The following is a 24913-nucleotide window of genomic DNA, read 5'->3' as shown; positions in this document are numbered from 1 at the left end:
AGCCCCCGCCCCACCCCGCGGCGAGCTGGCCCCGCCCCTCGTACGAGCCCCTTTTTAAAACGCGCGGCGCGCCTTGCGCAGGCGCGGGGCCACTTAAACCTTAGTCGTGCCTGCGCCTTGGTGGTAGGATGGCGGAATTGGTCTCTTTTACGGTTCCCACCGAGAGTGACAAAACCTTGCTGGTGTGGGAGCTGAGTTCTGGACCCACGGCCGAGGCCTTGCGTGTGAGCCGGGCCGGGAGGGAGGGAGGCAGGGAGGGAGACACCCCCACCTCCCCGTGACTGGGAGTCTCAGAGTCTGGCGCTGAGCGCCTCGCGCGCCTTGTAGTCTCCGCCGAGAGGAATCTTAGTTCTAAAAGGGACCTTTGCAGTCTCAGCCCCGACAGATTTTTGAGAGGTAACTCTCAACAGCCAGCACATGTTGCCTTCTAATGCTTCTCGAATCCTAGGATTTCAGAGGGAAATCTTTTCAACGAAATGAGGAGTGCTTTGGGTTGCGTGTGCAGGAGGGCTTAGGGAATAGAAGGCAGTTTTGCTTCCTGGGCGCGAAATTTCATGCACTTACTTGGCGTGGGACCACCCCACAGCATTCTCTGTTGGCAGTATTCTCCCAGTTTGGCCTTCTGTATTCGGTCCGAGTCTTCCCGAACGCTGCAGTGGCCCGTCCTGGTTTCTACGCCATCATCAAGTTTTACTCAGCAAGGGATGCTCACAGAGCCCGAAAGGCATGCGACCAGAAGCAGCTTTTTCAGAATTCTCCAGTGAAGGTGGGTCCAAGTAGGAAATTCCTAACTCCACTGGGACGAAGGGTTGAATTCAGCAATAATAGACCAGGGTTGGTATACCACTGTAGTTTACAGAATGCTTTTAGATGCATTGCTACACTGATCCTCCGGTTTCCCTGGGTTTTGGGTTGTTTTGTTATGTTTGTTTTGTTTTCAGATGAAGAAACTCGAACTCAGGATAGTTAAGTGACTTACTTAAGGTTCATGACAGTAACTGGAAGGTAGAGGTCAAACCCAAACTTACTGATGTTCAACCCCGTGTCATTTTTTGGTGCCCTTAATTTAACAAAGCTTCACAAGAAGTCTTGTTTCTATTTACATTATGGGGATTAAAAAAATTTTTTTTAACGTTTTTATTCAGTTTTGCGAAACAGGGCATGAGCAGGGGAGGGGAAGAGAAAGAGGGAGACACAGAATCAGAAGCAAACTTCTAGGCTTTGAGCTGTCAGCTCAGAAGCCGATGTGGGGCTCGAACTCATGAATCCTGAGATCATGACCTGAGCTGAAGTCGGACGCTTAACCGACTGAGCAACCCAGGCCCCCCTCTATTATGTGGATATAAAATGACAAACTCTTTCATCAGTTGTATTATAAAGGATGCTTCATCGTCATTATCATCGTCATCACTCCCAAACTGCCTATTCAGAACTCCCTTCAACTCCTGGGAAAATGGTTAAAACATTCTTTAATACACCACAGAAACTTTATTCCATACCAACATGCTGTGCATTTTGCTTTCCCAGAGCCCCAGAATTATATTTCATGATGAGCCTCAATTCAATCACCATTTCCTTATCAAGGGCCATGTCAACTCCTTTGAATAAGTTGAGTGAGGCTTAGATTGCCAAACCTTTCACTTTATAATTGTATGTTTTCATCAGCTTTCTCTAACTGGCTTCTTAATCTAGCTACTTCCTATGGACTTGACTGCCTGTTCTTACCCATATGCCCTTCCTTACTGATTTAATCTGGATCGAATCTAAGAATCCTTTTCAAATGTGACTCTGAGTGTACTATCTCCACTTGTTCAACACTGTCTTCAATCCTGGCTCCACTCCCTATGATTGAAATGATCACGTGTCAGGCATTCCTTAGTTTGCAAGCTTCTAGCCTGTGAAAATGTCACCCAGCCACTCAGCTATTACAGATTATGAAATAATTAGTTTGTATCAGTTGTGAGTAATGAGGTGTTTTTCTCTCATTGGACATTAAGACCATTTCACAAATGGATTTTGAGATTTCACAGCATAAAGCCCAAAGTCAATATATAGTTGACAGGAGAGAGCATTCATATTAAATTTCTTTATTTATTTAACACAGAGCCTTGGGTTACCACCCCCCCCCCCCCCCCCGGCTGCTTACTGAAATTGTTGCCCAATTTACCTATGTGTTCCTTTATACTTTGGCAAGTACACATAGTTTCTGGTTGTTTGTTTGTTTGTTTACCTTTTATAAATACATATTTAAAAAGAACATATTAAAAAATTTTTTTAATGTTTATTAAAAAAAATTTTTTTTTAATGTTTATTTATTTTTGAGACAGAGAGAGACAGAGCATGAACAGGGGAGGGGCAGAGAGAGAGGGAGACACAGAATCTGAAACAGGCTCCAGGCCCTGAGCTGTCAGCACAGAGCCCAACGCGGGGCTCGAACTCATAGGCCGTGAGATCATGACCTGAGCCGAAGTCGGACGCTTAACCGACCAAGCCACCCAGGCGCCCCTAATGTTTATTTTTGAGAGACAGAGTCAGAGCATGAGCGGGTGAGGGGCAGAGAGAGAGGGAGACACCTAATCGGAAGCAGACTCCAGGCTATGAGCTGTCAGCACAGAGCCTGACACGGGGCTCGAACTCACAAACTGTGAGAATCATGACCTGAGCTGCAGTCGGATGCCCAACAGACTGAGCCACCCAGACGCCCCAAGAATAACATCTTACAGTAAAATCAAGGAAAGGCCTAAGGCATCTGAGAGCTTTTTTTCAGTAGCATGAAGGAAAACGGTTGCCAGCAAGAACTGTGGCAAGGTTATCTAAGGTGACAACTGTCTCTACCACTCAGGGGCTCAAGGCCCTTCTGAAGCTTCCTGGTTGTCCAGAACAGCTCCACTCTGCCTCACCATTAGCCTGTGCTGTAGCACTCAACATTTAAAAGTTCATCTTCATTTCTCCTTCCTAGCAGGCAGCTTCAGTTGGAGAAAGTAATTTCACTTTTTTATCTACTCATCCATTCACTTAATCCATAGACCTGTGCTTGATTCTAGGAATGAGAAAAGAATAAAATATGGTTCCTGCAAGCACTTAAGGAACTGATAAACCAGTGATAGAGGAAGTTGCACAAACAAATCAATAAAGAGTTAATAATACTTTGACTTTATTTGAATTATTTGAATTTTTATGAATATACTAATATACTACACCCCACTTGAAATAGACATTTATTTATTTATTTATTTATTTATTTATTTATTTATTTAACGTTTTTTATTTATTTTTGAGACAGAGAGAGACAGAGCATGAACGGGGGAGGGGCAGAGAGAGAGGGAGACACAGAATTGGAAGCAGGCTCCAGGCTCTGAGCCATCAGCCCAGAGCCCGACGCGGGGCTCGAACTCATGGACGGCGAGATCGTGACCTGAGCCCAAGTCGGCCGCTTAACCGACTGAGCCACCCAGGCGCCCCGAAATAGAGATTTAAAAAAAGAACTAGAGGATGTAAGAAATACACTGTGTGTGTAAGTTACTTAGAGAGTTAACACTGGAGGTATTTGCATTCTCAAAGAAGCTTATTAAGGCAAATGAACCTCTTATTGTTTTATTTGCTTATAAAATTTACAGAAGTATGTATATTCCTTCTTCTAACAGGGGTTAGTAACTTGCGGGGGGTGGGTGCTGCTGATTCAGGTCCTACTCAGGTCCATGTTACCTGCTCTTGAGGTCATATTCTCAAACAGGAGCTACGGGATGAGACAGCAAAAAGTTTACTTCCCTTGCTTACCTACAGCCCTATAATTTGCTTCCAGAGGGCTTCCTTAGTTGCTTTCATCATCACTTTCAATATCAGAGATCACGGAAAGCCGATTAATCAAGGTCCCTGGAAATGATGCAGAAAAGTCTATAGCGTAAAAATAGTACATAGCATTTATTTAGGGTTTATTAGGAGCTGATTTCTTAAAATGTTTCCAGTTTGATCTTCACAACCTCTCTATGAAATAGGTATTGATAAATCTCAGGTGTATCCACAGGAAGCCTCTGTGTCAGGTTATGATATTTTCAGGTCTATTTCTTATGTCTTTAGGTTCGTCTTGGCACCAAACATAAGGCGGTTCAACATCAGGCCCTTGCCCTAAATAGCTCCCAGTGCCAAGAACTGGCAAATTATTACTTTGGTTTCAATGGATGGTCAAAAAGGATCATCAAGGTAAACTTTATAGATTTTCTCTAATTAGAATCATTTCAACACTGAAATTCTGGACTTCAGAGAGGAGAAAACTGGGTTGTGGGGAGATGTGAGAGGCCTCTAACTGGAAGTACCTGAGCCTGCCACCAAGAATTCATAATAATCTCAGTAACTTGGGTGGTGGTGTCCATAATCTTGTCCAGTATTTGTATGGTGTATAATAAAAACCAATTGTCTTTATCCATTTGTAAGTCTTACTTGATTTTGAGGCTATAGGATACCTCCATTGTGGGCTGGGATTGCTGGAGTTTAGTTTGCATTTTTTTTTTTTTTTTTTTTTTTTTAGAGAGAGAGGCAGATTGCAAGCGGGGGAGGGGCAGAAAGAGAGGGAGAGACAGAATCGGAAGCAGGCTCCAAGCTCTGAGTTGTCAGCACAGAGCTCGACGCGGGTCCCAAACCCATGAACAGTGAGATCATGACATGAGCCCAAGTCAGAAGGTTAACCAACTGAGCCACCAGGCGCCCCTGGTTTTGTTTTCAATAACAAAACATCTTGAAGCTTACATTCAGATCCAAGGAAGGACCTTCCATTTAAAATCCTAACAGCTTGGGGCGCCTGGGTGGCTCAGTCGGTTGAGTGTCCGACTTTGGCTCAGGTCATGATCTCGCCGTCCGTGAGTTCGAGCCCCGCGTGGGGCTCTGTCCGGCCGCTCAGAGCCTGGAGCCTGTTTGGGATTCTGTGTCTTCCTCTCTCTCTGCCCCTCCCCTGCTCATGCTCCCTCTCTCTCGCTCTCTCTCTCTCTCTCTCTCTGTGTCAAAAATAAACATTAAAAAAAATAATAATAAAATCCTAACAGCTTCAGGATCTTTCTGACCTTGAAGAAAGGGCAAATGAAGATACTGTGCCACCACTTCAGAAGCAGAGCCTGAAATTCTTCTGTGCTTTAGAGGTGGTGTTGCCATCCTATGAGTGCCGGAGTCCCGGAGCTGGCATGGCCGAGGAGCCTTTGGATACCCTGGAGGAAGGTCCGTTTACAGTGGAGGTGGGGTGGGGGTGGAGGGGAGGCAGAATCCCTCTTTCTCTCTAAAAACTCATCTTTTCAGATACATCATCCAGCCCTCCCCCTTGCTAAGCTCCTAAAGCCCTAGGCAGAGTTTTTCTGGCCTACGGTACAGGCTTTTATCTCAGGCAATACCTGAAAGAACCTTTAACTTTAAAATTCTAAAGCTGACTTTCTGCCAAGAAGTTTAGGAGGAGGGAAGTAACGTTTTTCCCATTTGTGGTTAAGAATTCGCCTTGTGCTAAAATAGTCCTTCAAATACATATCTCTTGCAGCCTGCAGTGATCCCAGCAAAGTGATCATCTAAAGATTTAAATAAACTCTTGTGTGAATGTTGAGTCCTTTGCCTCCTATCAAAGGGCTGGAGTGTAAAGAGTCAAATACAGATGCCTAGAAAAGGTATTCCCATTGGTACTGTGTTTTCTCCCAGTGCCTACAGCACGTAGGCTTAGGGTTTTCCGGGAGGGGCAGGGCTGTTAGCAAGGCTAAGGGAGTAAGGCTCCCTTGGGTGATGCCCAGGAAGAGACCAGGGGGTCATGTGCACTACCACCGAACCTTTCTCCCCATGTGACTCCAGCCCTTGATGCACAGGAGAGTAGGGTCTGCAGTAGGGTCTGAAACTATAGTTTCCGCCTGTCCGTTTGAAATCTACGAGCGATGTGAGATCTGTGCCACTTTCTTGGCTTGAGTCTCCCTTTTGGTACTTCCAAAACTTCTGGAGTAGATCAGGGCGGTCAAAATGTGCCCTGCCAGGATATACCTACAGCAGAGTCATTCAGCCTTGTGTTGTGCCTGCCCTTACTTGCTAAGATAATGAACGACGAATCATGGATGTATTTTCACCTTTACACATATAACCCCCAAATCAGTTATCGTTCAGATAGGCATGTTCAATCCATTTGTTTTGGTTGGATGCAGGGCCATTATCATTTCTTATGAAAAGGCGGACAATCCAGAAGCTTGCTATTCAGAAGGCTGTGTCAGATGCATTCCAGAAACTGTTGATTGTGATTTTAGGTAAGACTTACTTGATTGTCCTTGCAGTATATCAGTTTCAACGAGCCAATAAACTCATTTTGAATAGTTAATTGGATGAAAACACTTCATACTCTTTTATTCACCAAATGCTTTCAAAGCAGTAGTCTCAAATTTGTTCTTTGTGGCATTTGTGAGGAAAATGACCACAAATATTTTTGTCCCCAGTATATAGATATACAGTGATTTACCTCTGTCCACACAGAAAGTGTTTGACCCAGTCTTCTTTCTTGATTGTTTGCTCATAACACAGAATACTATTGTGAGGATAAGCTTTGGGGGCACGTGTGTGGCTCAATCAGTTAAGCGTCCAATTGTTGATTTCAGCTCAGGTCGTGATCTCACGATTTGTGAGATTGAGCCCCATGTCGGGCTCTGTGCTGACAGCGTGGAGCTTGCTTGGGATTCTTTCCCTACCTCTCTCTCTGCCTCTCCCTGACTCTCACATGCCATGTGCTCTCTCTCTCAAAATAAATAAAAAACAAAGCAAAACAAAACAAAAAAACTTTGAAGCTTTGGACGTCTGGTGTTGAATCTTAGCTCTGTCTCCTAGATTTCTTATGCAATTTTAGGTTTTATAGTCAGATTTGAAGTATTTAATCTCTCTAAGCTGCAATTTCTCTATCTGCCAAGTAAAGGTAATCATTCAACTTACCTCATGGGGGATGAATTGTAAGAGCAAATGAGATGATGGAAAAGTTTAAAACTATCCCTGAAACATGGTAAGCAGAGAAAATATGTTAACTTGTTATCATCGTCTTCCTGTTGGAGAATTTATTAGATTATGTTTTTGGAATCAATTCAGCTTCAGTTTTTGTTTTTGGCACTGACCTATTGGGTGAATATGATTCTTCTATTAGGGTCAGCTATATGTTTGTGAACCTTGAAAGTGGTCAGGCTATTGAATAGCATCGATTGTGTTCTCTATTGCGTTCTACAATGGTGTGAATGTTACAGGCTGTGCTCCAAGGGAATTTTATAATTAGTAATGAGTCCCCAAACAATCGCCCCCCCACCACCCCGCCCTCGCCGCTTCACAGTCTTGCAGGCTTAGAGACTAAGAAAGCCTAGCTAAGTTTCAGAGGCCTTATTTGCCCCTAAGAGTTGACCCTGGATTGGTCTCAGGCTTCCAGCCTGGACAGCTCTTGCAGTGAAAGTTGACTTCCCTGGTCATCAGGTAGAATCTCCATTAGCTGTCAATTCCGAGTAACAACCTTTAAGAACCAAACTAAACCTTTGGGTTGCTGACCTCTCCCTAACATGCTCTGGTATCCCTTGTACACGATCCAAATGTTGTAGCTGTACTTTGCCTTAAGGGGAATTGTATTGTCTATAAGGGACATGGGCCAGTTTCTGCCAATAAACTGTCCAAGCGCATTCTCTCCCTCCCCCTCCCCCTGTCTCCAAAGCATTGTTCATTGTATCTGGTGGGATTTTGTTTCTGGGGAGTAGACACTGGCCTTGTTTCTAATAGGAAGTATCAGCTATAGTCCATGGTCTCTATTCCAGAACTCACACTGACCTCTACCTAATGCCTTACTGTCTAGTCATCTGATTTTGAACATTGTTGTTTCCATAGTTTTAACTTCCTGTGTCATTATTCCTTAGTTCCTATCTCTTAAGATGATAGCGTTTTTGAACCACACAGTCGGTAACTTCATGTGTATTTTTTCACACATAGTTATGATTAAAAATTGAAGTGTGAGGGGCGCCTGGGTGGCGCGGTCGGTTAAGCGTCCGACTTCAGCCAGGTCACGATCTCGCGGTCCGTGAGTTCGAGCCCCGCGTCGGGCTCCGGGCTGATGGCTCAGAGCCTGGAGCCAGTTTCCGATTCTGTGTCTCCCTCTCTCTCTTCCCTCCCCCGTTCATGCTGTGTCTCTCTCTGTTCCAAAAATAAATAAACGTTGAAAAAAAATTTTTTTAAATAAAAAAAAAAAAATTGAAGTGTGAGATGAGAAAACTTCTAGGAAAATGCTTTTATTTTCTGCTTTTATAAATAAAAAGAATGTCTAGTTATTGGGTGCTATCATTGTATACAGCTAGTTTTAGAACAAGGAAAATTCTGAATTGATCTTGTTAACTTTATTGATTTTTTAAATGTTTATTTTTGAGAGAGTAAGCAGGGGAGAGGCAGAGAGAGGGGGACAGAGGATCTGAAGTGTGCTCTGGTGCTTACAGCAGAGACCCCGGTATGGGGCTTGAACTCATGAACCATGAGATCATGACCTAAGCTGAAGTCAGACGCTTAACTGACTGAGCCATCCAGGCGCCCTCTTTTTTTTTTTTTTCCAATCCTTATTCACTTTATTTCAGAAAGTGGTAAAATAGCTGTGGAATACAGACCCTGTGAAGAGATCACAGATGCCAGTACTGAAGACGAGCTACAGGATTTAATTCAAGTATGTGGAGATTAAAGTTCAGGGGTGACATAGCCACTGTAGCCATAATGTAAAGCAACCAGCAGAATTTGGAAGACTTTGGCATTAGCTCTATCATCCTTTGGGAAATGTGAAACTCAGAAATTGCTTTTGACTGCAGGGGATTTCTGGGGCTTTTCCTGAAGTCCTGACCCTTGGCTCTGACCCCTTATTTGAAATTTGGAGAGCAAATTTCATCAGAGCACTCCCACAGTTGTGGACATAGGAGAGGACACAAGCCTTTTAGAGCTCCCCTCAAACAGAATCTCAAGGATTTGGGAACAGAGTAACTATGGCCTTAAATGTGATTATACTACAGCGTTTGAAACCATTATGCCATTCAAATAGGATGTGTCACCCAGATGTCGGCATCTCATATATATCTTGCATGAATATCTTGCTGAAGAACTTTTCTGTAAATCACTCACATGGATGTCCTGAATTAGGGATTAAGTTGCCAAAATAATTTCTAAAAGAAAATACTAATGTGCCACATACAGAATGTTAAAAAAAAAAAAAAAAAAAAGGAGCAAAAATGTGTTTCATGTCATTGAGAGCTTAATTTGGGGCTAGATTTGTGAATTTTTTTTATTAGGTTTTTTTTTTTAATTTTTTTTTTCAACGTTTATTTATTTTTGGGACAGAGAGAGACAGAGCATGGACGGGGGAGGGGCAGAGAGAGAGGGAGACACAGAATCGGAAACAGGCTCCAGGCTCTGAGCCATCAGCCCAGAGCCTGACGCGGGGCTCGAACTCACAGACCGCGAGATCGTGACCTGGCTGAAGTCGGACGCTTAACCGACTGCGCCACCCAGGCGCCCCTAGATTTTTTTTTTTTAATGTTTATTTACTTTTGAGAGTGAGAAAGAGCGTGAGCTGGGGAGGGGCAGAGAGAGAGGGAGACGCAGAATCTGAACCAGGCTCCAGGCTCGGGGCTGTCAGCACAGAGCCCGATGCGGGGCTCGAACCCATGAACCACGAGATTATGACCCTCTCTGCCACTCCTCCACTCGCACTCTATGTCTCTGTCTCTTGCTCGCTCCAAAATAAACATTTAAAAAAATTTTTTTTAAACAACAGTAAGCATTTATTCCTCAAAAAACATCTTTTTTAATGTTTATTTTGAAGAGAGAACAAGAGAGAGAGTACAAGCAGGGGAGGGGCAGAGAGGGAGACATAGGATCTGAAGCAGGCTCCAGGCTCTGAGCTGTCAGCACAGAGCCCAATGCGGGACCCGAAGCCATGAACGGTGAGACCATGACCTGAGCCAAAGTCAGACGCTCAACCAACTGAGCCACCCAGGTGCCCCATCCCTCCAAAGGGACGGGGGGAGTGGTGGCCTTTGCAGGGTGGAGGGAGGCCTGGGCCCCAAGTGATTCTGGGAAAAGGGCCCGCTCTGGTGGTGCGGAGCCCATCTCCAGGGAGCTAATAAAGGTGACATAAATAAAGGGTGGGACGTAGGCGGGGGAGGGGCGCGCAGTTGCTAACAGTGCGCGCGCGCATCACGGGGCTGCCATAATGGTTTGGCTCCCGCTCAGGGCCCAGCGCCAGTACCCCACTCGCCTGTGTCGCTGCGCCCCGGAGCCTCCGCGAGTCATGTCCCGGCTGCGCCTGTTGGCCCCACTGCTTGTCCTTATGTGGCAACCGTTGTGGCTGCTGGTCCAGGCAGCTCAGCCTCCGGAGTGGGCCCTGGACCCTGCCCAGCTGACCGCCGACCCCACGGAGCCGGCTGAGCCCCGGTCTTCGCGCTCGTCTGATCCCCCACCCGAATCGCCCCAGGTACTTACACCCCCAGCTGAGCCGGTGGGCTTTAGTTACCTGGGGTCCTCTGCTCCAGCCCAGATGTTGACCCCGCCTAAGGAGTTGATGGAGACTTTGGTTCCATTCCTGGACACGGATTCCGTCGGAGAACTACCCCCAGGGCCAGATGAGGATCTGAATGACCAGCTAACCCAGCATCAAAGGCTCCCAGAGGTGGTTCCAATGCCAGGTTGGGATTATTTAATGTTTCCCAAGGTTACAGGTAAGCCTTTAGATGTGGAACTTACCACAACTCCAGGGCCTGATAAAGGTGTTGAGTCTTCTATAGCCCAGCAAGAGGCCCCACCTCAGCCTCTTGAACATACTGAGGAAGCAGAACTGTCTCTAACCCAGCAAGAGACCTCGGGTAAGCCTCCAGAGGAGGTTGAGCCTTCAAGTGAGCAGGAGACCCCAGGTCAGCCTTCCGAGCCTCCTGGGGTGATTGATCCTTCTCTAAGGCAGCAGGAGACCCCAGCTCAGCCTTCAGTGCCTCCTGAGGAAGCTAAGCCTTCTCTAAGCAAACAGGAACCCCCAGCTCAGCTTCCAGAGGCCCAGGAAGAGGGTGAACCTTCCCCTCTCCAGGAGGAGGGCCAGGGTCAGCACCCACAGGCCTCTGAGGGGAGTGAACCACCTACAACCCAGGAGGAGTCCCCAGCTCAGCATCCACAGACCCCTGAGGAGGTTGAACCTTCTTCAACCCAGCAGGAGGCTCCAGCTCAGTATCCTCAGGCATCAGAGGAGGGTGAGCCTTTTCCAACCCAACCAGAGACCCCAACTCAGTATCCAGAGCCCCTTGAGGGGACTGAACCTTCTCCAGCCCAGTCAGAGGCCACAACGCAGCATCCAAATCCCCTTGGGGAAGTGAAACCTGCAACCTATCAGGAGGCCCCAAGTCAGCATCCACAGACCTCTGAGGAAATTCACCGTTCTGCCACTCAACAGGAAGCCACAGCTCAACATCCAGAGCCTTCTGGTGAACCTTCTCCAACCCAACAGGAGGCCCCAGCTCACTCTCCAGAACATCAGGTGGTAACAGTTTTTCCTCAAGGTCAGAATCAAGCTCAGCTCCTGCTGTTGCCGAATGTCACTGTTAAACCTGTGGATCCTTCAGTTACCATGACCTCAGAATCCACTAATGAGGTTGAAGCTTCTCCACTCCGAGAAGAGGCCTCAGCTCAGTCTGGAGTGTCCCCTGAGCAGTTGGAACCTTCTCCAATCCAGCAGGAGGTCCCACATCAGCATCCAGCTGCCCCTGAAAATGCTGAGCCTTCTCCAATCCAGCAGGGAGTCTCCACTATGCCTGAAGATCTTCCTGAGGAAATTGAACTTTCTCCAAGCCAGCAGGAGAGCTCAGCTGTGCCTCAAGTGCCTGTTGCAAGTATAGAACCTTCTGCAATCCAGCAAGAGGTCCCAGCTCAGCAACCAAAGCCCAATGAGGGGGTCGAGTCTTTTCCAGTTCAGTATGAGCATCCAGCTCAGCCTCCAGGGTCCTCTACAGATGTTGTAGCTCAGTCTCCAGGACAGCATGAGGTGACATTCTCACCTCCAGGTCCAGGTGAAGCTCAGCATCCAGTGTCACCTAATATCACAGTTAAACTTGTGGATCTGAGGGTTTTCATAAGTCCCCAGGCAACTAAGGAGGTTAAACCTCTTCCAGTGCAGCAGGATGTCCCTGCTCAATCTCCCCCTGAGCAAGTTGAATTTTCTCCAGCTCAGTCCAAGCGTCTTTCCCAGTCTCCAGAGTCCCCTGAAGATGAGTCTTCTCCAGGCCAACAAGAGGTCCTAGCTCAGACTCCAGACCCTCCTAAGGATGTGGAACCTGTTTCAGGCCAACAGGAGGCCCCAGCTCAGCCTTCAGAGCCTCCTGAGAAGGTGGCACCATCTCCAGTCCAGCAGGAAACCCTATCTCTACCTCTCGAGCCACTTAAGGAGATAGAACTTTCTCTAACACAACAGGAGGTACAAGCTCAGCCTTCAGAGGCCCCTGAGAAGGTAGAGCCATCTCCAATTCTGCAGCAGGCTCCAACTCAACCTCCAGAGTCCTCTAAGGAGGCAGAAACTCCTCCAGCCCAGCAGGAGGCCCCAGTTCAGCCTCCAGAGCCACCTGAGGAGGTTGTAGCACAACCTCGAGTCCATAATGAGGTGACAGTTCCACCTCTAGGACAAGAGCAAGCTCAGCATCCAAACTTGCCCCATGTTACTGTTCAGCCTGCTGACCTGGAGCTTACTGTAACTCCACAACCTACTGTGGAGGCTGAGCATTCTACAATCATGCAGCAGACTATAGCTCCTCCAGAGGACCTTGAGGTGACATTTCCACATTCAGAGCACATTCAGCATCCAACCTTAACTAAAGTCACAGTTAAACCTTTGGACCCAGGGCTTACCATAACTCCAGAATCCACTACAGAGACTGAACCTTCTCTAACCATGCAAGAGACCCCAACCCAGCCTCCAGAGCCACCTAAGGAGGTTGTTCAGTATCCATCCCAACAGGAAGTGACAGTTCCAACTCCAAGTAAGGATCAAGGTCAGCGTCTAGCATCACCCATCATCCCATTTCGTCATGTGGAGCTTACTATAACTCCAGAACCTATTACGGAGGCTGAACATTCGACAACCCTGAAGAAGACTACAACTCCTCCCCCAAAGGACCTTGAGGTGACACTTGCACATCCAGAACAGGTTCAGAGTCAACATCGAAACCTGACTGAAGTCACAGTTCCACCTATGGACCTAGAAATTCCTGTAAGTCAGCAACCAGAGACAGGTTTTCCTCCAACAACTCAACATTCTGTGGTGCATTTTGTAAACTATACCTCCGAAAAGGCATACACGACTTTAACTTGGCAACCAGAACAGAATGCCACCACAAACCTCAAACTATGTGAGCGTTGTACCTGCAAAGATGAGACACTGTCGTGTGTTGGTCTCAGCCTACAGCAGAGGCTCCGCAGAGTGCCCGTGCCGGAGCCCGACACCTACAACGGCACCTTCACCATCTTGTAAGAATCGCCTTTACTTGTTTGTTCTCTGCCTCCTGCTTGACATGGCAGTCTCTTCCTCAATGTCGTCCTGGGCCTTCCTCATCTCCCCAACCACGTTGACTGACTTTCTCTTTTTACCTTTTCTTTGTCAACTATCCCTTATCTTCATTTTCCTTTTTACTACTGTTCGCCCTTCTCCAATCTTTTACTTGTAATTGTCCTTATTCTTTTTCCTTATCCAATCTTTAGCCCCATTATTTCATTCCTTAACCTCTACTCTCCCATTTTTGCTCCATCCTCTATAATAGGATACAACAGAGTAGTGAAGAGTAGAGATTCTGGAACTAGATTGCCTGCATTTGGGCCGAGGTCTGTCATCTAGTAGCTTTGTGACTCAGTTTCCTTTTCTGTGAAATGGAAATTATGATAGTTACCATCTCATGGGATTATTGTGAGATCTAGATGAGGTAATACATATGAAGCACTTGGATCAGTGCCTGGCAAAATATGAGTGTTAGCTGTTATTATTTTGATTCCCCAGACCTCATCTTTGACCCCCGGCCTTCCACATACAGTACTCAGTTTGGGCCCAACCCAAGAGTAAGTACTATGGGCGCCACACGAGGATGCAATCGTCTTCAGAACATGAAATGACAGGTGGGAAGAAAGGAAATGGTCATAAAAAGGGAGGTGGCATGTAACTAAGTACTAAAAGAGGTACCATGGGTGTTGGAATTCAGCAGACTCTGTAATCAGTGGAGTATGGAGGTCAGGGAGAGCTGCATGGATAAGCTAACACTTTAGCTGAGACTTAAAGAGTGGCTCTGATGTGTTAAGTAGAGAAAAAATGGGTATAAGTCTAGGCAAAGGCACGGCTGCAGGAATGATCAGGAGTCAAGAATTAGGTTTAGCAGTTAAAGATCCAATTACGAGAAACCTTGACTATCAGCTAGAGAGGTTTGAACGTTACATTCTGAGTTATAGAGAGCCATTGAAAGTTTTCAAGCATGAGATACAGACCATTGAAACAAGAGGATTATTTTCAGTTCCCCATGTAGGGCGGTCTGGAGAGGAGAGCTTGATCCAGCGAGACCAGATAGAATGTTCTAACAAAACCTGGGAGTCAAGTAACAAGGGGCCGAATCAGAGTGGCTGAAAAGAGTAGAAAGAAAAGCCTTGAGAGCACTGCAGAGGAGGAAGTGACAAAATAGACTAACTGATGACAGTCGCGGGTGGGGTGTGCACGGGAAAGAGAAAACTCAGATATTACTCTGAAACTTCTGTCCCAGATAAGGAGAATGATGGAAGTTGAGGCATCTTTTACCAGGGCACATAGAGCAACCAGAAGGCTTCAGGTTGACTGGAAATGTCCACCAGGCACATGGGCAGATGGGTATCTGTTTTGAATTTATTCCTGACTCCCCTGAAAAAAATGTGTATATAAACTGACCAGGTAAGCTGTTGCTGAGGGAAGAGGACAAAACTACAGGTAAAGGTTCAAAGTCATACGCAGAGGTAGCGGTTGAAACTGAACCTCAGGCATTTAATAGCTTCTTTTAAACATGTGTAATTCATGGATACATGAATTATCATGGATACTTTTTTTTGTTTTTAATGTCACAGGTATAGAGGATAAAACGTGAAAATCCCACCACCCCCCCCTCCCTACCACTCATAAGATAACTCCGGTCACCTTTTTGGTGTGTGTCCGTCCTTCCCATCTCTTTCCTTTGCATTTTTTCCTAATTTCCTAATGGGGGGATACTTTTTAATTCCTTGCCCAGTGATTTGTTGCTTTTCCCTATGCAATATGTCTAAGAAATCTTTCCATGTTAGTTATTCTAATTTCTAACTGCCCTTATCCTTCTAACACCTAGAGAGGTTTCAGTAGAGGGCTTCTTTACATTTGTTTGCTGATAATGGTACATTTTTTACCATTTTTTTCGTTGAATTCTTATTTTCTCATTGATTTGTGGAAGGAACCATTTTAGACACATAAGGGATTTGGGGGAAAAAAATACTTACCTCCAGAGTAATTAACAGGCGTTATCTACCCAAAGAATGGAACAAATAGGAAGTTCAGGTTCTAAGGAGCTGCCTTGTTTGTGCCAGTGGCCCCCCGCTAGCTCTTTATTAATTGCACCACCTGGGATGCCGATAGCTGCGGAAAGTAGAAAGTTGGCATTTACTGCATTGGAATATTCCCCACAAGGTTGCCAGTGATTCTCTTATTTATTCTGTTCATTCCTTTCCTACCTATTCAAGGATCTGAACTGTGTTTCTTCACAGAAATTTCCAAGGAAACTCTATTTCTTACATTGATGAAAATGTATGGAAGGGATACCGTTGGGCTGAGAAACTGTGAGTATATTCTCTCCAAATACGAATACAAAAAAAACAAAAACAAAAACAAAAACAAAAAACTAACTGCATTCTAAGGTCCTTCTTGGTCCAGAACTTTGAAGTCAGTAGCTCTGAGGAAAGGTGTTTCCCCTTCCATATCCCAACTCAACCTCTACCGATTGCAATTCTGTGTTAATTTTTTATTTTAACGTTGATTTATTTTTGAAACAGAGAGAGACAGAGCATGAACGGGGGAGGGTCAGAGAGAGGGAGACACAGAATCTGAAACAGGCTCCAGGCTCTGAGCTTCAGCACAGAGCCCAGTGCAGGGCTGGAACCCATGGACTGCAACCTGAGCCGAAGTCGGATGCTTAACCGACTGAGCCACGCAGGTGCCCCATTAATGTTGGTATTCTCAAATCCTTTTGTGTTTTCTCTGTTAACTGTGTCATTGACTCTAAGCTGTTATATTTGTTTTTTATTTTCTGTCCTGAATAGAATTGGCGTTCTCACGCCATATGGTCATTCCTGAGTGCAATTTATCTTTGTAGTTGAGATTTGACTTGCTTCTGTTTCCTGGTCCTAAGGAAGAGGTGAAATGAACCACGGGACTTGTTATTGGTGACAGGTCCCCCTGAGAGTTAAAGAAGAGGTGGGAGGTGACTTCTAATAGCTAGTCAGAGTGTATACCCTTCCTCCAGGGTTCTGGGACCCTGCCCCCTTCTAACACCAATGGCTCCTGCCTGGAAGAAAACACCCTTTGCTGCCAGATCCAAGGAGGAAGGATGTGGGGTTGATGTGCTGTCCTTGGTCCTACTGCAGTATCCCAGCTAATCACCCTGTAGGTGGCTGCAAGGCATTTCTGGTGGGGAGTGTTTGTAGAGCTACTCCCTTGGCTTTGAGCTAAGGTTGTGGATTTTCTAATTGTATCTTTTCTAATCATTCTTAGGGACTTTGGTGGAGTTTGGAGTTTGGTAGAGACTTGGCATGTTTCAATCTGCCAGCTTGAAATAGCACAACCTCTTAGGAAGGCAATTTGTACCCCTGTTAAATCCTGGAGAAACTGGGGCGCCTGGGTGGCGCAGTCGGTTAAGCGTCCGACTTCAGCCAGATCACGATCTCGCGGTCCTTGAGTTCAAGCCCCGCGTCGGGCTCTGGGCTGATGGCTCAGAACCTGGAGCCTGTTTCCGATTCTGTGTCTCCCTCTCTCTCTGACCCTCCTCGGTTCATGCTCTGTCTCTCTCTGTCCCAAAACTAAATAAACATTGAAAAAAAAATTTAAAATATAAAATAAAATAAAATAAATCCTGGAGAAACTTAGGCAAATGTGTACTAGGATATAAACAGAAAAATGTTCAAAGCAGCACTGTTTATAATAACTAAAAATTAGAAAAATCTAGTATCCACCAACAGTAGAATGAACAAATAGCGTTACACAGGTATTTATACTTATTAAACTGACATTTAAGTGTTATGTGCATTTTATGCACATTTTTAGTTCTCACAGATATTTTTTAGTTGGGGAAAAAAATTAGATGGCTTTACTTGTAGCACTGATATGGTTATAAATAGGGCTTCCACAATAAAATTTGGGAAAAGAGAGGAGGAAGTGGCAGTTCTGTCCATGTTTTTGCCACTCAGGGCTGGGTTCTAACAGAGATTTTGTGATCCAGAGAGTAGGCATTAAATGTACATTTTGGTGTGAAGAGTGGATAGGAGTGTGTGTGTGTGTGTGTGTGTGTGTGTGTGTGTGTGAGAGAGAGAGAGAGAGAGAGAGAGAGAGAGAGAGAGAGAGAGAGAGACAAAGGAGTATGTGAGAAGAAAATATTTGAATCAAACAGCAGAGATCGCCATCCCTACATTCAATAAGAATTAGTGTATTTGCTGGCACCATTACCCAGGTTTCTCTCACATCTAGCGGTCCTGTGTAGCAAATAGTTCTGGTTATTTTGCATTTTGACCCAGAAATGACCTTTTCATTTTGCAGAATTCTCAGTGAAAATTATCTGACCGAATTACGTAAAGACACATTTGAAGGCCTGCTATCCCTCCAGTATTTGTAAGTTAATCAGTTCATCATTTATTATGAGTTTTTAGTGATATTATTTATTAAAAAATACAGGGTTCAAATTAGATAATTGCAACAATTTCTTCTAACAGTAGAATTCTATAATTCTCTCTATTAAATTCTATAACTCTGTAAGTCTGTGGGGACCCAGCCCATCTCTAGCATTAAATACCTCCTATGCATTTTCAACTTTTTAATTTTATAGACAAGAGATAGGAAAAAGCCCTTCAGTTGTAGAGGAAGAGGGGTAATGAGGTCTGAGCAATTATGGACACCCATATGAACCTTGTTATGTAAGTGTTCATATACCATCTGCTTTTATTTATATTTATTATTTATGGCCCATGGATCAAATCCTGTGTGTGGTCTGTCTTGATACAACCAATGAGTTCAGAATGATTTTCATGTTCTTAAAGGGCTGTAAAAGAGAAAAGAAGAGAGAAAAACAGAGAATATGTGACAGAGACCGTATATGGCCTGCAAAGCCTAAAATATTTACTGTCTGGCCTTTACAGAAAAGGTTTGAAAAAGTTGGCTTAGTAAAATGAGAGGAATTGAAGTTAACCTCAAATTGTCACCTACAAGACAAGAAAATATAGAACACTTACATTAATTTGAATGCCATTCACCCAGAATTTTTAAATAATTTAATCTAAATTAAATATTTAAATATTAAATATTTAACTAAGCAGGTGAATTATGTAAGCAGTATTACCAAGTACATATTAAATTATCAAGAGAACAGATTAAGGATTTCAGTGTGGGAAATTTTATTAGTTTATTTTTTTTATTATTATTTTTTATGTAATTTATTGTTAAGTTAGCTAACATACAGTGTGCTCTTGGCTTCAGGAGCAGATTCCTGTGATCGGTGTGGAAATTCTTATGTCACCATAAAAATAGATGTTTAAAATGATGGTTAAGGTGTTGGGGCTCCTGGGTGGCTCAGTTGGTTGGGCGTCTGACTTTGACTCAGGTCGTGATCTCACAGTTTGTGGGTTCGAGCCCCGTGTCGGGCTCTGTGCTGACAGCTCAGAGCCCGGAGCCTGTTTCAGATTCTGTCTCCCTCTCTCTCTGCCCCTCCCCACTCATGGTCTGTCTCTGTCTCTCTCAAAAATAAATAAACATTAAAAAAATGATGGCTAAAGGGCACGTGGCTGTCTCAGTCATTAGAGTCTGCAACTCTTGATCTCGAGGTTGTAGGTTAGAGCCCCATGTTAGGTATAGAGATTACTTAAAAAAAATGAAATCTTTAAAAATATAATGATGGTTAAGTGGTATAGTTAGAAATGTTTACACTAAACAAACATCAGAAATGCCTCTAACTTCGCTAATTACAGAATAAACATCTCTCCAGCCTCATTGTCAAGGAAGAAATGTTTGCATATAGCTCTGTACATTAGACATACAGAGATACTAATGTTCTTTGCTATGGAGGTTCAGTGTTTATTCTTTGCCCATGCCATCCAAAGCTGTGTATTTCATTAATCCTTTTTAAAAAATTTTTTTAATGTTTATTTATTTTTGAGAGAGACAGAGAGAGAGAGAGAGACAGCGTATGAGCAGTGTAGGCACAGAGAGAGAGGGAGACACAGAATCCGAAGCGGGCTTCAGTCTCTGAGCTGTTGGCCCAGAACCCGATGCGGGGCTCGAATTCATGAGCAGTGAGATCATGACCTGAACCGAACGAAGTCAGATGCTCAATCGACTAAGCCATCCAGGCGCCCCTCATTAATCCTTATTAATGATGTGCTTTAGAATATAGATTCTTCTTGCAAATGTGGAAGGCTTAAGGGTAGTGAGTAAAAGGAATCTCATATGACACTAAAAATCGTCCTTCAAATTATCAAACCTTCCAAGTCTTAGGGGACAACCACTTTGTATTGGTCTTCTTGGCTACCTCTGCCATCTGGGCTCCAAACGTTACAAACACACTTTGGAGAAAATCAAAAGAGACAAACTGCGCAATGGATTGGGCCTTTCATTATTTCTACTATGAGGTACTTTGTAAGCCAATTATTTCATGTTAGGTGAAGTGTTCTCATTCATTCATTCAAAAAAAAATGTGAATCAAAACCTAAAAAAGAATGGGACAGGCCCTATGCCCAGTACCATAGGCACGCAGATGGTGAAGACAGGCTTCCCACCCTTGTAGGAACTCATGATTTCACAGGGAAAATAAACAGAAGCTTAAACCATAACGCATAAGCACTGAATGGATGATGAAGCACTGACAGAGTGCAGAAGAGGGAGCCACAAAGTCATAAAACCACATTTCTTTTCAGTCATTTTGCCCCTTGTACTCACTACCCAGCTGTTAATTTATTTTATAAATATTTGAGTTTGTTCTTTGTCCATGCATCAGTTTTAAACACAGTAGACAACGCAGATGACAAGACTAGTCCATACTTTCATGGAGTTTATGCCCAGAGGAAATGGAATGCCAGAATAACTATATTGAGAAGAAATTGGGGCACCTGACCGGCTGAGTCAGTAGAGCATGCGACTCTTGATCTCAGGGTCGTGAGTTCAAGCCCCAGGTTGGGCGTGGAGTCTACTTTAAACAATTCAAAGAAGGAGAAGAAGGAGGAGGAGGAGAGGGGGAGGGGAAGAAATGGATTTGGGCAATGAGAAGTATAAGTTGTTTTGGGAACATAGAAGAGGGGGGAAGACTTCAAGTTGGATCAGGGAAGTTACTAGAGAAATGCTGTTTGAACAGAACCTTGAATGGCTATGACGTGTCATCGGATAGACATCTTGGGAAGAATATGCTTGCAAAATAGAGTGAGTGAAAGGCAAAATGCAGGAGAAATTTCTTTGGTATCTGTAGAGTAGGAAACTAGAGCCAGATTTAGGATTTTGAAGGCCTTGGATAATATGCCAAGCTACCGTGTTATCACAGCAGTGCTCTAGGACAAACTTTAGACTGCACCAGGGTCACTTGGAGGCCTTGTCAGAACACAGGTTCCACCTCCACAGTTCCTGATTCACTCAGTCCAGAATAGAGCTGAGAATTTGCATCTTGAGTAAGTTCCCAAGTGACTCTGATATTTGAGAACCACTCCTGGAGAATTAATCTGGTGACCGTGTGCAGTATAGATTAGAATGGGAGAGACCAGAGATGACAATGCCAGTCAGAAGACGGTGGTACCCATGTAGGTGGAAAGTGAGGGACTCAGCTGAAATCCATGGAAATAAGAGGGTCAACTATAATCAAGAATGGGTGTTTCCAAATAAAAATCCAGTACCATGTTGTTTTTTTGTTGGCCCCACTTGCAACTAAAGCAGTTGATAAATTCATAGACCGTTTGGGCAATGTACAACCAAAAATAAATTTCTATTAATATGATAATATAATTCTGAGTTCGCTCAAAGTTAGGTATTGATTAGAGGAGTAACTTCTTTTCAAGTTAAATGAAAAGGTATCTTTTATCTCTTCTGGTATTGACTTGGTGTCGAGAAATAGAACTAAACCAGGAAGGTGTGCTAATGTGAGAATATCCCTTTTAATACTAGAAATTATATGTGGAGATCACAACTTTGAGCTCATAATTTAGAAATTGATGAGGCCACAAAAAGTCATTGAATCAATTCTTCTGCTCTCAGGAAAGATTACTTCCAAGATCTATCACGATCTATAGTTGTATGTTTTATGCATGAAGATCACAAAGGTGAGACTCTTAAGAAAGGTGAGGGCAGGGTTAGGGGCTCTGGAAGGTTCAAATAACAATTCCTAATACTCAGAGTTTAGCCAAAAGCTACTTATTCAATACTATCATCCTACTAATTAGATATCTTATAGCTAATTGAGGCAATATTTTCCTTTTCCTTTTCCTAGAGATTTATCCTGCAATAAAATACAATATATTGAAAGACGTACATTTGAATCACTACCTTTTTTGCAGTATATGTAAGTTACAAATATAATTTCATTATATTTGGAATTTTTATTAAACTTAATTGTAAACCTCTTTGTTATTCACTTTGAATGAATGAAACTTTATTAGTCGAAAGCTACTAAAATTATGTAGCAAATCTTTTTTGTCTGTGGCAAAGTTTGGTGTGAGAGTTATTATAGAGATCAGAGTGAATCGTTCTAGAGCAGCAGTTCTCTGCCAGGGTGATTTTGCATCCAGGTGACACTTGGTAGTGTCTAGAGACATGTTTGATTGTCAGACTGTAGATGTACTCCTGGCCTCTAGTGGGTGGAGGCCAGGGCTGCTGTCACACCCTACAGTTCACAGGGCAGCACTCCCCCCCCTCCCCATAACAAAGATTATCCAACCATAAATCTCAACAGTGCTAAAGTTGTGAAACATTTTTCTAGAGAAATAAACTTACTTCTCTAGAAAAAAATACTTAACACAAGTATTTATTGAGCATTTACTGATTTGTATCTAATGCACCACATGTATAAACATGAAAGTATAAATCTTCCATGCAAATATTTTTTTAAAAAGGCGAGCATCTTTCATAGTGAGATTTCTTTAGTGTATGGAGAGAGTATTGTGGTTATGTTTCGTTACCTATAAATTAGAATCACTGCCAAAGGATAAATATTCTGAAAATATCTTGTTTTTCTTCTTCGTTTGTGTCTTGTTTTTTTTTTTTTTTTTTTTTTTTTTTTTTTTTTTGGTGTGTGTAGAAATCTTGGTTGCAATTTACTCACCGAACTGAGCTTTGGAACATTTCAGGCCTGGCATGGAATGCAGTTTTTACACAAGCTGTAAGTGAAATAGAAAATGAATACATGTAAAAAAAAAAAAAAACTACATGTAAAAATATCATACAGTGACTGGTTAGGTGTGTGTTAATAAACCCAGTATGAATTCTGGAAAGTAGGTCTTAAAATCCATTTTTTTTTTCAAATGAGGAAACTAAGGTACAAAGAGGCCAAGAGACTTGTCTTAACTCCTAAATGGCACTCTCTGCCCTCCCTCGTACCCAGCTTTGTGTGGGCAGTGAAAGCCCCAAGCAAGTAACACCCAAGTCAGTATTATCATGGGAATTCGTGACAGTGATGCTTCCCCAAGGTGTGCATGGTCCTTGAAATCCACTTTTGAATTTAACTTTGATTCCGGCTCATGTGCAAGTTTCCTATGCAAAAGAGAACTTCGAAGAACTAAGTTTAGCACAGAGTTCTCCAGGCAGCAACAGGTGTGGGTGCTTCCTCAGCCATCAGGAAAGCAGGAAGAACTCCTGAATACCTGCCACAGGGCACTGCTCTCCATGTGCTTTCTTTCCTGACCACTCTTCAAGTAAGAAGTGTGTTATTCCCTTTCAGCCGGAACATTCTGTGATTTCTCTGTAAAAAGGCAAATCATACTGGGCATGTTCAGTGGCCTGAGGGGGATGTTTAGACTCAAGGTTGAAGACCCTCCTCTAAAGCAGACGCTGGAAAAGACTGTCTTACTGTCTTGTGGTTCAGAAATCCGATTTCACAGCTTATCTTCCGTTAGATGAAAGTGTTTACGGTGTGTCTGGAGCTGGAGTAAGTTCCTGCGGGTGCCCAAGAGCAGGGGCCTCCTCTCTCCTCTCATTAATTTGCTGATGCCTGACTTGGGGAAAGAATACTGAGGGTCAGTTTTTTGTTTTGCCAGCATGCCAGAGAACGGGCTCATTGAGTTTCGCCACCAAGAGGTTTTAGTGGTGTCAATACAATGTCTTAAAACTCACCACCTCTACTAAGCATCTTATGACACCAAGAGTCTCTTCTAAGAATCTGAATTTCATAGTTATGTAGGCAATACAGGACAAAATAGGGTGGAATCCGTTGATAAGAATGAATGAATTCATTGAAAAACAATCCTTTCCACGCGCACTCTATGTCGACAATGTACTAAGTACTGGGGGTACAAAGAATAGACAGGGACTGTCCCCAAGAATCTTTCATACTGGAAAAAGGAGAAAAAGATGGCCTTTTTCTTGTAGTTTACTAAGATATTTGTAAACTGATGGAAACTCCTGTCTTGCCCGACTGAGATCTCTATCAGTTAACCATTTGTTTTCTTTCCTTTCCTTTGTCCTGGAGCAGCCAGAATCACACATATCCCACCTGGGGCGGGGGCGTGTGCTAACTTGTATTTTGCCCTCAACTTGCCCCATGCTCCCTCATCAATCTTCCATGACAGAAAAAGGTAATTAAAGAACCAGAGCTAGCTGGTATTGAGAATAAATTAATACTCATGTCATGTGTGTTATGCCCAGAATTCGTGATCCGCAAATACCGCCAGGGAGCCGAGTCCGATGTACAAGCAAAAGAGCCTTTATTCGAGCTAGCTCGAGCTCAATCCCCTACCTGCACTGATGCAGCGTTGAGATACCAGAGAGAGAGAGCCAGTTTCAAAAGGACAAAGGTTTTATTGGGGCCTAGTGGCAGTTGGTGAGGTAATGGCTGCGGCCTCAGCTGATTGGCTGGGGAAGGGTCCTGGGGAAGAGTCCTGTTAGGCAGTTGGGGGGGGGGTGGTTACTCAAGGGGAGGAGGTGTGTTCAAGGTGAAGGACACAGAACAAGATGGAGTCTTTCAATGTGGTTTGAATAGAGGTGTACTACTAAAACGAATTCACAGTTAACTTCCAAAAAATTATCACAGTACAGTAAGTGTGTATTGGAGGTTGGGCTCCTTGTTTGGGGCCAAATTTTCTTTTCTTTTTTATTTTTAACGTTTATTTATTTATTCTGAGAGAAAGAGAGCATGCGCAGGGGAGATGCCATCCCATGAATTCAGTCACGTTATTACCTATGTGACTTATTACTGGGGTGTGTATAAGTTGAAACAGTATTTTCTCCAGCATTAAATAAGTTTGTAAACCTTTTGGGCCCCAGCTGAGGTGGATTTATCTTGAACTGACTGAAGCTTAAACTTCAGGTCTCCTCACTTACATAGGCCCCTTCCAAAGTCTTGGGAGGGACCCTGGCAATTCCTGTACGCATAATTTTGCATGTTTTGATGAGGCAGGATTTCCCAAAGTAGATGAGGTTCAGACCCTACAAGGCCTTGATTCACCCCTGGGTTTCAGGTAA

The 24913-nt window shown here is 43.8% G+C and overlaps 1 protein-coding gene and 1 long non-coding RNA gene across 52 annotated transcripts in view; one reads left to right on the top strand and one right to left on the bottom strand.

Moving 5' to 3' along the window:
• Window positions 1-24913, top strand: part of LOC105260083 (RAD52 motif-containing protein 1-like) — a 345360-nt gene that overhangs the window by 249453 nt on the left and 70994 nt on the right. For 42 of the 49 annotated variants that reach the window (XM_045044315.1, XM_045044311.1, XM_045044309.1 and 39 more), the window contains 9 exons: window positions 587-766; window positions 4078-4200; window positions 5037-5205; window positions 6159-6257; window positions 10530-13497; window positions 15769-15840; window positions 17810-17881; window positions 21729-21800; window positions 22536-22616. In XM_045044315.1, the coding sequence (XP_044900250.1) occupies window positions 587-766; window positions 4078-4200; window positions 5037-5205; window positions 6159-6257; window positions 10530-13497; window positions 15769-15840; window positions 17810-17881; window positions 21729-21800; window positions 22536-22616 (3836 nt within the window). The remainder of the gene's footprint in view (window positions 1-586; window positions 767-4077; window positions 4201-5036; window positions 5206-6158; window positions 6258-10529; window positions 13498-15768; window positions 15841-17809; window positions 17882-21728; window positions 21801-22535; window positions 22617-24913) is intronic. The other 7 variants (XM_045044308.1, XM_045044298.1, XM_045044314.1 and 4 more) reach the window with 6 other exon arrangements.
• LOC123381874 lies at window positions 3579-24208 on the bottom strand. 3 transcript variants are annotated; one of them, XR_006589404.1, is made up of 2 exons: window positions 22560-24208; window positions 3579-3873 (listed from the first exon to the last, which is right to left on the bottom strand). It is a non-coding gene; the product is annotated as an uncharacterized LOC123381874 (long non-coding RNA). The 3 variants fall into 3 exon arrangements; XR_006589403.1 differs by lacking the exon at window positions 3579-3873 and adding an exon at window positions 13713-15640; XR_006589402.1 differs by lacking the exon at window positions 3579-3873 and adding an exon at window positions 18180-18308.

This window comes from Felis catus, chromosome E1 (genome assembly GCF_018350175.1).
Source record: "Felis catus isolate Fca126 chromosome E1, F.catus_Fca126_mat1.0, whole genome shotgun sequence".
NCBI lineage: Eukaryota > Metazoa > Chordata > Mammalia > Carnivora > Felidae > Felis > Felis catus.
Note: the sequence above shows the minus strand (reverse complement) of the source record. Positions and strands in the feature narration are given on the sequence as shown.